Here is a 13,407-nt window from a genome sequence, read left to right on the forward strand (position 1 = left end):
AATATTCTAAACCTAGTGCATAAATAGTTTCGTTAATAAAATATTCCATTTTATGAATGACATATTCATATAACAACATTAATATTAATTAATAACATATCCTAAATATTAAATAAAAAAATAATTTTATGTAAGTTTTAAAAAATTAATTACTCATATTCAACTATTTTAACATAACTAACGATCTTCTAGATACTCTAAATCCAACATACTAATTAATTAAAAAAAAAATAATCTAATCTAACATGTCAATATTTAACAAGTACTCTAACTACTTATATCTAATTAATTAAGGATGAGCCAATTAATTATCCTAACATGTTGAATAAAACTATATAAATATTTTAACAAAATTTCTAACTAATTAACTCTAAATATCTAATACGTTAACTAACTTAATAAAATCTAAATATGTAAACTAATTAATTACTCCAGAAAAAGACAAAATTAACCTTAAAATCTAACGTTCTAATAACGTATAACATCGTATTTAGTTGATTGATGTCTCTATCGCATACATATTATCGAGAACTATCTATACTTCAAGTATTAGAAGTAAAGGTGTTAAAAAGTTACTAAAGTTTAAAAAATTCTACAAATGAATGAATATCACAGCTGCAATTATTGAAAATATATCTCAGGTATTGTAATTTCGAATACTACAACCCTATTTACGTATTTTAGGTATGTATTGAAGACCCTTTTTTATTTTTTGTCATATTTCGGCTAATTTTTTTATAAATAGAAAAAAATTGTTGTATAATTCAATATTATAGATAATTGGTGCATTTTTTTTATATGGATTAATTTTTTTTTAATTTTAAAAAATAAATCAGGACCTTTAAATTTGAGAAATAGGAGAATCAGATTTTTATAGTGCACAAATTGACTAAGGATCTAATTTGTGGTGAGATATTTTTTTTTTGTTTCAAGCAAATTGAAAGGTTCAATTAGTATGATTAAATTTTTTTTCAATACTACAATACAAATCTGACCTTCTTCAGATTTATATTTTTTTTAAAATAAAAAAACTAAAAACCACAAATCTATCCCTCAGATTTATGGTATCAACCAAAAAAAAAAAATTAAAACACTAAAAATAGAATTCTTAAATTTATGGTATTCATACAAATAAAAAACACACCAACTTTTCATCATATTAAAAAACATCACTATTACTCTCTATATTAAAAATACAAAGCGTCATATTTATTTCAAGTGCATCCAAAATACATTTAAATCTTGTTGTGTTATTCCGAAGGTAGAAAACCCGGTTTATTCCGGGGAGAGGAACTCAGACAACATCATTGTAGCACAAGAGGTTCTCCATTTCATGAAGAAGACAAAGTCAAAAAAAGGCACCCTGGCCTTTAAGATTGATTTGGAGAAAGCGTACGATAGAGTGGATTGGGGATTTCTGAAACAAACCCTGGTGAGTTTTGGCTTTCCTCCTCCGATAGTCAATCTGATTATGCGTTGTGTCACTGCTTCCTCACTGTCTATCCTCTGGAATGGGGATAGATTAAATAGCTTTACTCCGAGCAGGGGTCTTAGGCAAGGAGATCCTATATCACCGTATCTGTTTGTGTTGTGTATGGAGAGATTGTCCTGTTCTATTAATTAGCAAGTTGATAAGGGCTTGTGGAAGCCGGTTGCGGTTTCTAGAGGAGGTCCAAGAATTTCTCATTTGATGTTTGCCGATAATTTGCTTCTTTTCTGTAAAGCTGAAAAACAGCAAGTTCAAACTGTAATGGTAGCTTTGGAAATTTTCTGCAAAGCCTCTGGGATGAAGGTTAATGTGAAAAAATCTAAAGCGCTATACTCCAGGAATGTTTCAGTGACAAGAAAAGAGATTTTCACTGGAGTCTCCTCCATCAGATTCGTCCAGAACTTGGGCAAGTATTTAGGGGTAAACCTTAATCACTCTCGGGTGACACGCGCAACTTTCAACGATGTTTTGGACAAGATTCGGGGAAGGCTAGCCAGCTGGAAAGGGAGATTGCTTAATAAGGCAGGCAGACTCTATTTTCTCAACTCGGTAGTGACTGCGATTCCTACTTATCGCATGCAAGTATCTCTCTTCCCTAAAGGGGTAACTAATAAGATAGAATCCATGATGCGAAACTTTCTATGGAAGGGTCGTCAAGCTGATGGTAGAGGCCTGAATCTAGTTAACTGGAAAGTGTTGGTCACTCCTAAGAAGTTTGGAGGTCTGGGAATTAGAGATCCTTTTTGTGCCAATATTGCTCTTCTTGGAAAACTAGTTTGGCAACTTTTTCACCATCCCGACAAGCTATGGGTTCAACTGTTGACAGAGAAATACCATTCTTCTAAGGATGATTGTTTTAGTCGGTCTCGAGGAAGGAAATTTTATGTTTGGAAGAGTATATGTCGAGCTTGGGATATCCTGAATGAAGGTTTTAGTTGGTGCATTGGGGATTTGGAACAGAACTTTTGGTTTTCTAAATGGAGAAGAGAGGGGCGACTGTGTCAGGAGATGGATTATGTTCACATTTCTGATTCGGATCTCAGGATCTTGGACCTTTAGTCATCTGGACAGTGGAACCTTGAGAATATCTATTCTCCTCTGAATTAGTCTCTGCAGAGCAACATTAACTCTTACAACCCAGATGTTCAAGCTAGTTCAGAGGTCGGTTGATGTTGGACTGGTGCGGCATCAAAGGTTTATGATGCTCATAGTGGTTATTTGTGGCTCAGTAAGAAGAAGTTTAGTTGGGAGGATAGGGGTAATTGGCTTTGGCTTTGGCGTCAACATGTTCCGGAAAAGCACAAATTTTTGGCCTGGCTATGTCTTCGGGAGGCTCTTCCTACTGCTGCATTTCGTTTTAGGAGGGGCATTTCGCACACAGATAGCTGTCCACGATGTTTCTCAGGTCAGGAATCGGTTTTACATTGTATTCGGGATTGTCCAAAAGCCTAACTTGGTTGGCAAGCTTTAGGGATCTCCGATCAACCAGTGGATTTGATGAGTTGGTTCTTACATAATAGCAAACAACGCCCCTTTAGATTCTTTTCTGGTCTCTGGTGGATTTGGTGTTCAAGAAATAACGAGATCTTTCATCCTCACGAGCATTGGACCACAGACAAGGTGATTGGTATAGCTTTGTCCTTAGAAAATGAGCTCCGAAATATTTTTGAGTTGCAACGACTATCTATCCCCTCAACCATTAGTGGCTCTTGGATTCCCCCCTCAGTGGGTACCTTTAAGATTAATTGTGATGCTAACTATCCTGGCAGTGGTGCTCGAGTTGGTTTTGCTTGTGTTAGCAGAGATTGGAAGGGAAGGTGGCAACGAGGCTGTCTGGGAACAATTGAGAGTCGTAGCATTTTGCAAGGAGAGTTGTTTGCTATTTGGAGAAGCTTTCTTTTAGCATGAGACTCGGGACAAAGAGACATTATATGTGAGACAGACTGTGTAGAGACTTTTACTATTGTCAATAATTTACAAGATTGCTCTGGGTTTATTGATCTTTTGGTGTTAAAAATCCGAGATATCATGTCTTGGAAATGGCATGCTAATCTTCGGTTGATCTTAAGAGATGCAAATACAGTAGCAAACATTATGGCAAAGACTGCAATGAGGACTATTTCTTCCCAAGTGGAGCTTCCATTGCCTTGGAAGGAATTTGAGAGTAGTATCCAACGGAACTGCCTTTCTTATGCAGTTTCTTGTTTTTTTTTTTTTCTTAATTTTTTTTTATTTTCTTTTAAGTCACAAACAAAAAAAATCTTGTTGTGTTATATTTCGATGTTCAATTGTCAGAATATACTTTTAGTTAAATTTGGGTCATCATAGTATTTAAGATGTGACTAGTTGTGCATATCAAATATTGTGTGCTTTATAGATATCAATAAATAATATATTTATTTAATTTAAATAAAAAAATCCGTAACTTCTACACAAAATCAATGTCACCATTTTTTAACAATAGTTTAACACACAATAATAATTCCCATCTATCTATCTATAAATTCCGCAAATTTAGCATCAAGTGCATTCGGAATAAGGGTGATACGTATTATAATAATATTAGAGCCATGGAAGTGACCTTGAAGAAGAACAGCCCATCCGGGACATCAATTCTGGTGCCAAGTGTTCAAGAACTGGCCAAACAAAAATTGTCTAGTGTTCCACCCAGATACATTCAGCCACAACAAGATCATGATCTGGTAATCTCTGAAGTTGATCATGCACTTGAGATTCCAGTTATTGATTTGCAGAGATTGCTTTCTACTGAGTATGGAGATTCTGAATTAGCCAAACTTCACCATGCTTCCAAACATTGGGGATTCTTTCAGGTCTCTTTTCTCACGCCCTATCACTTCTTTAACTTCACTTCCTTCCAAAAATGGTAGCACTTAAAACTGTGCAGTTGTAAAAAATTTTGTGCAACTTTTTTTAAAAAAATTAACTTTTTTAAATAAAAGTTTATATGTTGTACTGTAGACATCGCTAAAAAATTTAATTTCAATCCAAAATGGCTTATTATATTTATAAAAAATTATTTATATACTAAAATTCATCATTATATATTTATAAATTTGTATATAAATATATGTATTATTTAATTTATTTTTAATATATATTTTATATATTAATATATATTTTATACTCACGACTAATTTTGATAGCTAATTTAATTTTAATATGCACATATGTTCAAAATATACAAAAGTAAGAATTCATCAATTATATGCATGTTTATTGATGTACAGTATTATTTAGAGAAATTTAGTATAGATAATCTTCACCGTATATTAATGTGATTCAATGGTTAGATTAATAAAATATATATACATACTATAAAAAATTATAAACAATTAATTACTTAACTTAATATTGGTGTCCTTTAATAATCCTAGCTCTTTTCAAATAATCATTAAAAAAAAAACTTATGCGCGTTTATTCTTAATCTTGTTTATTTATACAAAATTTTACGTCATTTTCTTCTCTTATACTCTTATTAAGTTATTCCTCTCAAATACATACGTTTCATATTTAAGCCTCAATTCTTTAGGTGATCTTTTTCTGGTTGATTTTAGGAAAGTTCCTATGTTTTACTGAATTTTCAGTGTTTTTGATTTGTTAAATACTTTTAGCTTTTAACTAATATATAGTTAAGTCTAGTCTTAATAATGAAAAACGTATATTTTATTTTCATTATGAAAGAAATAAATAAAGAAACAGGAATAATTTCATCAAGAAGAAAAATTGAATACTGATTTTCTTAGTTTAATTATTCTGTTAATCTTTTTAATTTTATCAAATTTTTAATTAAGTTTTTATATATATTTTTTAAATGAGTTTCTATACTTTTTTTAGTTTTGTAATTAAGTCATTTTTATATCAAAAGAGTTAAAATTAACAGAATATTTCTCTTAAAATATATGCGGTCAAATATTTAACTAAGTTTTTAATTATAAATATCTTCAATTTGCCATATAACATTTTTTACACTAGAAAGAACCTAATTATAAAATTAAAAGTAGCATAAGAATTCAATTGGATGAAAAAAAAAGTATAGAAACTAAATTACAAATTGATAAAATTATAAAGACTAACAGAATAATTAAACTAATTTTCTTCTATCGATTATATATATATTGGAATAAAATACCTTATAACACCAAATAATCAATCATGTGTACGTATACGTAATAAGAATTAATATAGTGGTTGAATTAGGGGCGGTGCTAGATACAAGGAAAGGGGGGCAATGGCCCCCCTAATTTTAATATTTTACATGTAAATTATATGTAAATTTTAGTTTAGCCCCCCTTAAAATTTTATTTTAGTCTTATTTTATTGTGTAAATATTTTTTGCCCCCCTCTAATATTTCTTCTAGCTCCGCCCCTGGGTTGAAATGACATGTGTGTGATCACTTAAAATAGTGATTTGAATTTTTGTTCAAACTAATAATTATTATATAGTTATGATACCAAATTTAATTCTCTTCCTTTCAATTCATATAAAATCAATCGTTTCATTCATTCATTCATAATTAGAATGAACAATCAATTTAATTTTGTTATTATTGTAGCTTGTAAACCATGGAGTTAGCACTTGTCTGATTGAGAAGGTAAAGTTGGAGATGCAAGATTTCTTCAACCTTCCAATGTCAGAAAAGAAAAAATATTGGCAAAGTCCAGAACATATGGAGGGGTTTGGACAAGCATTTGTTCAGAGTGAAGACCAGAAACTTGATTGGGCTGATATATTCTATATGCTCACACTACCAAACCACATGAGAATTCCCCACTTATTTCCACAACTTCCTCTCCCCTTCAGGTTTTATTTAATTTGCATGTGCTCCCACCAGATCATGATATGATTGCTATTGCCATGATTGAAAATATATTATAAATTTTATGATAAGTAGCTCTAGCTGCACATCGTCAGATTTTGTTATATTTTTAATTTAAAAATTTTTATTTATATTTTTTTAGGCTCAGACATAAGATTAAAGTTTTTCTACGAAAATAATATTGTCTTCTCGATCACATAATTATTTACTATTACTAAGATGTTTTTTCCTCCTAATTTGTGCAATTTATTTTTTGAGATCGCTAATGTGAAATGTATGATAGTTTTTATTATTATATAAATATTTTTGTTTCTTCCCTTCTAATTAATTTTTTGTTTTTGCTATTGTCATGAAATTATTTATTTTAAAATTTAAACGGATAAAAAAACATGTAAAAGATTTTATTTGTAAATATTAATTTAGACAAATTTTTTTTTGGTTTCCATGATTTTTTTTATTTTTTAATAATGTTATTTTATTTTATTTAAAAAAAAAGAATAGAAATTGATTTTTAATTCATAAAAAATTTAAACCTGTAAAAGAAAGTGCATAATTTGTAATAATTATTACCACATCTTCAGATCTTTCTCTATTATAATCCATGCTATTCGTATTCTTTCTTTACTGTCTGCAAGATTATGTTTCTATTAGTGTTATTACTACTGACTATCATTAAATTCGATATTATTCATATAATAGTTGCACAATAAAATTTATAATAAATTATCACTTTTTTGTTTTAAACATTTGGGATGAATGTTAATGTTATCTTTAATTTTTTTTCCAAATTAATTTAATATTATTATTCCCACCCTTTAATATCATTGTACAATTGTAGTTGTGAACTTTTAGTATCATTAATTGTATGTGTGTACTCGATGCTTTTGCCATGTAGAGAAACTATGGAACTTTACTCACAAGAATTGAAAAACTTAGCCATAGTTATTATTACCCAAATGGCTAAGGCTTTGAAGATAGAAGAAGAGGAAATGAGAGAATTATTTGAAGATGGAATTCAAATGATGAGGATGAACTATTATCCTCCATGTCCTGAACCGGAAAAGGTTATTGGGTTCACACCACATTCGGATGCAGTTGGTCTAACTATACTCCTACAAGCCAATGAAGTTGAAGGATTGCAGATAAGAAAGGATAATGGCATTTGGGTTCCTGTTAAACCATTATCTAATGCCTTTGTCATCAACATTGGGGACATATTAGAGGTAATAGACCCAACCATATCAAATTTATAACATCAATTATCAACTTGATAGAAATGATAATACTCATTAAATAACTTTTTATGTTACAAAAAATCGTCGAATACTATTGAATTTATTGGTGAATTTATTAAAAAAATTTGTTGATAATCTACTTATTGTCGAATTTAGCGACAGAATAAATTTGACGATATAAATTTTGTTAGTAATTATTTATCGGTGGATTTTTTTATCTGCCGCTAATTACCAACAGATATAAACTTTTAATTGTGAAATTTTGGAGTTTGTTACTGTCAAATTTTTCTTCCGATAAATATAACGGTAATATATTTTTTATTATCAATAATTAAATTAATATTTACCGACGGATTTAATTGACGGTAAATTCGATGGTAAACTTAAACTTTAATTTCTTTTAAAAAATTTATTTTAAAATTCAATATATAATTTTAAATATATAAATTTAATAATTTTAAACTAACAAAATTCAAAGTTTTATAATTTTTTATAATAATTTGTCTATAATTTTTAATTGAAAGTTCACAAATAAGTTTATAGATCAAATTTTATTATTTGAAAAAAAAAGAAAATTCAATTAAGTCGGAAAATTAAATTTAAAATGTACTAAACCCTCAATTATAAAAATTGAACAAAATTAAATCAGAAATCGAAAGAACAATACTGATGAGCATTAAAAATTAGACTATACTAATACTACTACATTACATAAAGAATCAACTATACCAAACTATTTATGATGCTAACAATGAACTAATTTATCATTCACAACGTCAATTATACATTGTCATAAATTAAGCGAATACAATAGTCAAATCAAACACCAATTCATAACTAATAAAAAATTCATGGTCAACTATCATTATTATTAATCATCTGATACAATTATAAAAATTGAATAATAAATATGTTTTTTTAGTTACCCAAGATTCAGTCTTAGTTTTTCAATTAAGTTTGATAAACCTTGATCTATTAAGTTTTTGTTAACAGCTAAAGAAAGTCCAATAAAAAATAACAAAAAATAGAAAAGGTAAAAGAATCACAGAGACACTAAATTAAAAATCAATAATAAGCAGTAAATAAAATAATGTGTAACCTATGTATGAATTATTTGAAAAAAAAATGATTACTATTTTATAGGTCCATTATAAATCATTTTAATTATGGTAGAAAATAAGATGTGTCAACAAATTTATGATTACTATTTTATACCAAAAAATACTTATTTTAATGCAATAACAAAATGTTAGTCTAGATTAAGAAAGATGTGCCACATACATATATAATTTATAATGCATCTTGGATCAATTGTAATACTGGAATATATTCCATGGACAAACCAAAGAAGTAACACAGCAAACCATAAACATAGTGTGAACTAACCACAACATAAAACTAACATTAAGATCACTGAAACTTAAAATTCTAATAAATAACTTGCATCAAATACTCAAGCAATAGTAATAGTACCATTATTTGTATAAATTTTAGAATAATTATTATCTAAATACTCAAGCACTAAAATAGATAATTTTTTCAATCCAAAACCCTTTAACATTCTATAATGAATGATATCTAAATATGAGAGACAGATTCAATTTGAAAAAAAATCACAAATTACAAAGCAGTCGCAGAACGATAAAAATTGTAGAAGGAGCAGTGAAGAATTTACCTTCACCACAAGAAAATTTCTTGGTAGTGATGTGAAGAACCTTAGTGAAAATCTTCATGGTTCCTTTCACCATGAGGCGTCTGTCCTTGGCAAAAATACGGATAAAAGAGTTGAGCAGGATAACCAGAAGCAACAGAAATAGAAGGAGATGCAGGCGATAATTGAAGCAGCCACCGGTAGAGGAATCAGAGGCAAAAGTGAACTTGAATGGTGGTTCAAAAAAGGGGGTCGGGGAAAGAAGATGTTAGGTTTTTTTATTAAACAAATAAAAAAGGATGGAATAGGGAGAGGGATGAGGGCAACCTACCTGGACGACAGAGGAGAAACACAACTCCGACAACAGAGAGAGCGGCAGCGGCAGCTTTTCCAATGGTGGCAGAGTGTAACAGCCCAAACCACCCGCTAGCACGATATTGTCCGCTTTGGCACACAAGGCCTCACGGTTTTTGCCTTTGACGATAGGGATGCTAGCCGAAACCCCCCACACTCACTCGTCAAAACGCGTCATGCTAGGGAGAGGTATTCACACCCTTATAAGGCATGCTTCGTTCCCCTCTCCAACCAATGTGGGCCTTACAATCCACCCCCTAAGGGAGTCCAGCGCCCTCGCTGGCACATCGATCCGGGTTCTGGCTCTGATACCATCTGTAACAGCCCAGACCACCCGCTAGCACGATATTGTCCGCTTTGGCACACAAGGCCTCACGGTTTTGTCTTTGATGATAGGGATGCTAGCCGAAACCCCCCACACTCACTCGTCAAAACGCGTCATGCTAGGGAGAGGTATTCACACCCTTATAAGGCATGCTTCGTTCCCCTCTCCAACCGATGTGGGCCTTACACAGAGATAGAAGGAACAACTCCGTTTGAGACAATGAAACACGATACAGGCAACTTAATGCTGACTTTGGAGGAGAATGGAGGTCAGCAGCACTGGTGGAGGGTGGCCAGAGAGATTGCCGAAGGAAATTTTAGGGGAGAGAGAAAAGAGAGGAGAATGGGGGAGAGAGAATGATGTGCTTGAAAATAAGGAGAGAAGGACACACATTTTGAATTAGATAAGATTTATCGTCGAATTTACTGACGGATAAATCAGATGGTAATGCATTGCGTATGACCAAAACGTAACATTTTGATAATTCTAATAGTAATGCTTGTACCAATTTTTTTCTTCAAATATTACTAGTGAATTTATCGTTAGAAAATCTAATCCGACAATAATATTTCTATAATTTATTGTTAAAGATAAACCTACCATTAACGTCTGATGCTAAATTCAATAATATTCAATATTTTTTTTAGTGTTAATTTTTATTATATTTGGTATTTGGATTCGGTTCTTATCAAATTTATTTTGTTTTGATCCCAATAGTTTTAAAAGTAAGTGATTTGGGTCCATTTAAATTTAGATTATTATATGATCATGATTAAAGGTGTTTCAAAAAATAAGTAATTATGTTAAATTAAAAATTTATTTATAATTATCTTTATATAAAATTAATAATAAAAAATTATTCGATAATTTAATAAATTTGATTAAATTATCATCTAATAAATATCAATTATTAAATTCACATAAAAACAACTCCACCTGAATCTTTCTTTTACGCTCGATGTAGTGCTTGCTAAGCGACTCTCAATGACATAAATGAATATTAAGTAAATGAATTAAATAAACTCGGATGGATCGAGAAATAGCGAAGGGGCACTATCACAATCGCTAAGATCTTAAAACTATTAGCAATTATATAGATGTATATATTTGTCGCTAATGTATTTGTTCCCATAATAAAATATAAATGATTTTTTAAGTTTTATATTAAAAGAAATTCAAGTTTATTAAAATTAAATATAATAAGTTATCTTTTAAAATTTGATTTGCATCGAAACTAAAAATAAATAAATAAATAAATATATCAAATCAATTAAAAAAGAATAAATTATGATGTCAAATTTGAAATACTAGTTAGTTAATTAAATTAAAAAATTTTAAATTAACTTTCCTAAATATAATTGATTTTCTTTTAACAGAAAGAATGATTCAAATAATAAAGTATTTCATCTATATATTAATATTATTATTTATTTTATTGTTATGCTTTATTTGTTTATTTTAACACGTTTAAACGGTCTTCTATCTTTAACAACTATTTTGCTTAAGATAATTTTTATACAATGAATATTATAATAAATAGACTTCGTAATTGATGAATAAAAAATAATAATAATAAATAGTTGAATGATATTGTTTAAGAATAATATAGGTAAAAGAAATTTTATTTTAAATTAATTCTTTTTATGCGTTAATTAATTTATTAAAGATTTGATGACACTATATATTAAAAAAATTATCCCTATATATTTTTGCCCCACCACTATATATGGTTTTGGATTTATCACTGCGTACAATATATAAGAATAGATCCCAGTAGAATTATGATATAAATTTTCTCTGTCTTCTTTTCTTACTTTATCGAGCCAAAAGTATCTCTAAAAATTGGGGCAGGGTCCAAATTAGAAAAAATTGTCTATAATACAAAAATCATGTGTTAAATGCACACTACTACCGTTCCAAAAGAGGAAAATAAATAAATAAATAAATAAAAGAAAAAATGAATGCGTCTGCAATTAGAGGAATATCGAAGGAAACACCACCTTTAGTGTAAAAAAAAAATGAATTATTAATATTAATTTAAATATCATTAAAAATATAACTATTTATATTATTTTTTATTAATTTAAATTAAAAAATAATTTTATAATATAATATTAATAAAAAATTCAATCTTTAGTGAACTAAAAAAATATATAAAGTAAATAAAAAAAAGTTTATGCAAAAAATTAAACAAATATAAAAAAAATCTTGTTTAGAAAACGTGTTATTAGAGATATAATTATCCATGTTACTTTTTCTTATCAAATATAATGCAAAAACAAAGAAAAATAATCACCTAACACTTTTCGTAAAACAATATTTGTCTTCAATTATAAAGGGAACGCATTTATTGTTATTAAACTAATTAACCTTGTTACTTAAATTATTTATTGTGTTTTTTCACTTGCCAGATTATAACCAATGGAGTATACCAAAGTATCGAACATCGATCAACGGTGAACAATAAAAAAGAAAGACTTTCAATTGCTACATTTTATAGTCCTAAAGAAGATGCTATGCTAGGTCCTTCACAAAGCTTGATCACTGAACAAACACCAGCACGGTTCAAAAGTGTTGGAGTAATGGAATACTATGAGGGTTTTTTTGCCCAAAAACTTACTGGAAAGTCTTACATAGATGTCATGAAAATAGAGAATCATCATGATTGAAATAAATCTAAGTTTATTTTGTTTGATCTAAGGCATTCTAATAATATCCCATGCTATATATATTTGTAGCCCAATAAATGCATTCATGATGCATCGTTTCTTGGTACATCATAGTGGTTAATATTTTTCAATGTTGTTGTTCATGTACTTGTGCATTCCAATAAAGGATATATGGTGTTGTACCAATATTTGAGAAATTAAATTCCTATTTTATGTTAAATTTTTGTCCTAATTGTAATCTTTTTTTAATTTTACTATCTTTGATACATAACGTTTGTTCTCCATAAGGTTCAATATATCTCTTATTTTTTTAATATATCATGTTAAAATAACAAATAATTGTAATAAAAGATCGATCAAATCTATAGAACATGTAATTTGAAAATAATTAAAATATTATACTATGAAATTATTATTTAATTTGTGAAATAAATAGTATATAACAAACATCTTGATCTTTTAGGGTTTTTTTTTTGAATAAATAAAAAAAATTCATATTTACTCATTTAAAGGTTTTTAATTTTTTTTTTTATAGTTTTAAACACTCTCTCACAATTTCGTAGAAGACAGTCTATAGCACATGTAAGGACGGTGAAATAGACTAATAAGGCCATTCTGCACATACTGCGTGTGCAATAGCGGTGAACATTTACAATTGCGCGGTTGATGGCAGCGAAATCGTGAGAAAAAGCTATAATGCACGTGTTGCATGCGAAATTATATATGAAATTTTCACGAAGGATAGCTATATATATCATATCCTCCAAATAACTTTCACCTTTTATCTATTCTTTCTTCTTTCTTATAAAGACAAATTCACTAAATGGCTAGTGAGCGTGTAGTCAT

At 29.2% G+C, this 13,407-nt stretch overlaps 1 protein-coding gene across 1 annotated transcript; it reads left to right on the top strand.

The window, feature by feature from the left end:
• The first annotated feature begins 3,994 nt into the window (after positions 1-3,994).
• Positions 3,995-12,781, top strand: LOC107614518 (protein SRG1). Its single transcript, XM_016316705.3, has 4 exons — positions 3,995-4,320; positions 6,064-6,311; positions 7,223-7,550; positions 12,304-12,781. Exons 1-4 carry the CDS (start codon positions 4,060-4,062, stop codon positions 12,559-12,561), a joined length of 1,095 nt encoding a protein of 364 aa, XP_016172191.1. The 5' UTR covers positions 3,995-4,059; the 3' UTR covers positions 12,562-12,781.
• Positions 12,782-13,407: the final 626 nt, after the last annotated feature.

This window comes from Arachis ipaensis, chromosome B8 (genome assembly GCF_059453495.1).
Source record: "Arachis ipaensis isolate K30076 ecotype BB chromosome B8, ASM5945349v1, whole genome shotgun sequence".
NCBI classification, from domain to species: Eukaryota; Viridiplantae; Streptophyta; class Magnoliopsida; order Fabales; family Fabaceae; genus Arachis; species Arachis ipaensis.

Coding starts and splice junctions, on each gene's coding strand:
- LOC107614518 (XM_016316705.3), top strand. CDS start 4,060: ATGGAAGTGACCTTGAAGAAGAACAGCCCATCCGGGACATCAATTCTG. Junction 6,312..7,222: donor CAACTTCCTCTCCCCTTCAG/GTTTTATTTAAT, acceptor TTTGCCATGTAG/AGAAACTATGGAACTTTACT. Junction 7,551..12,303: donor ACATTGGGGACATATTAGAG/GTAATAGACCCA, acceptor TTCACTTGCCAG/ATTATAACCAATGGAGTATA.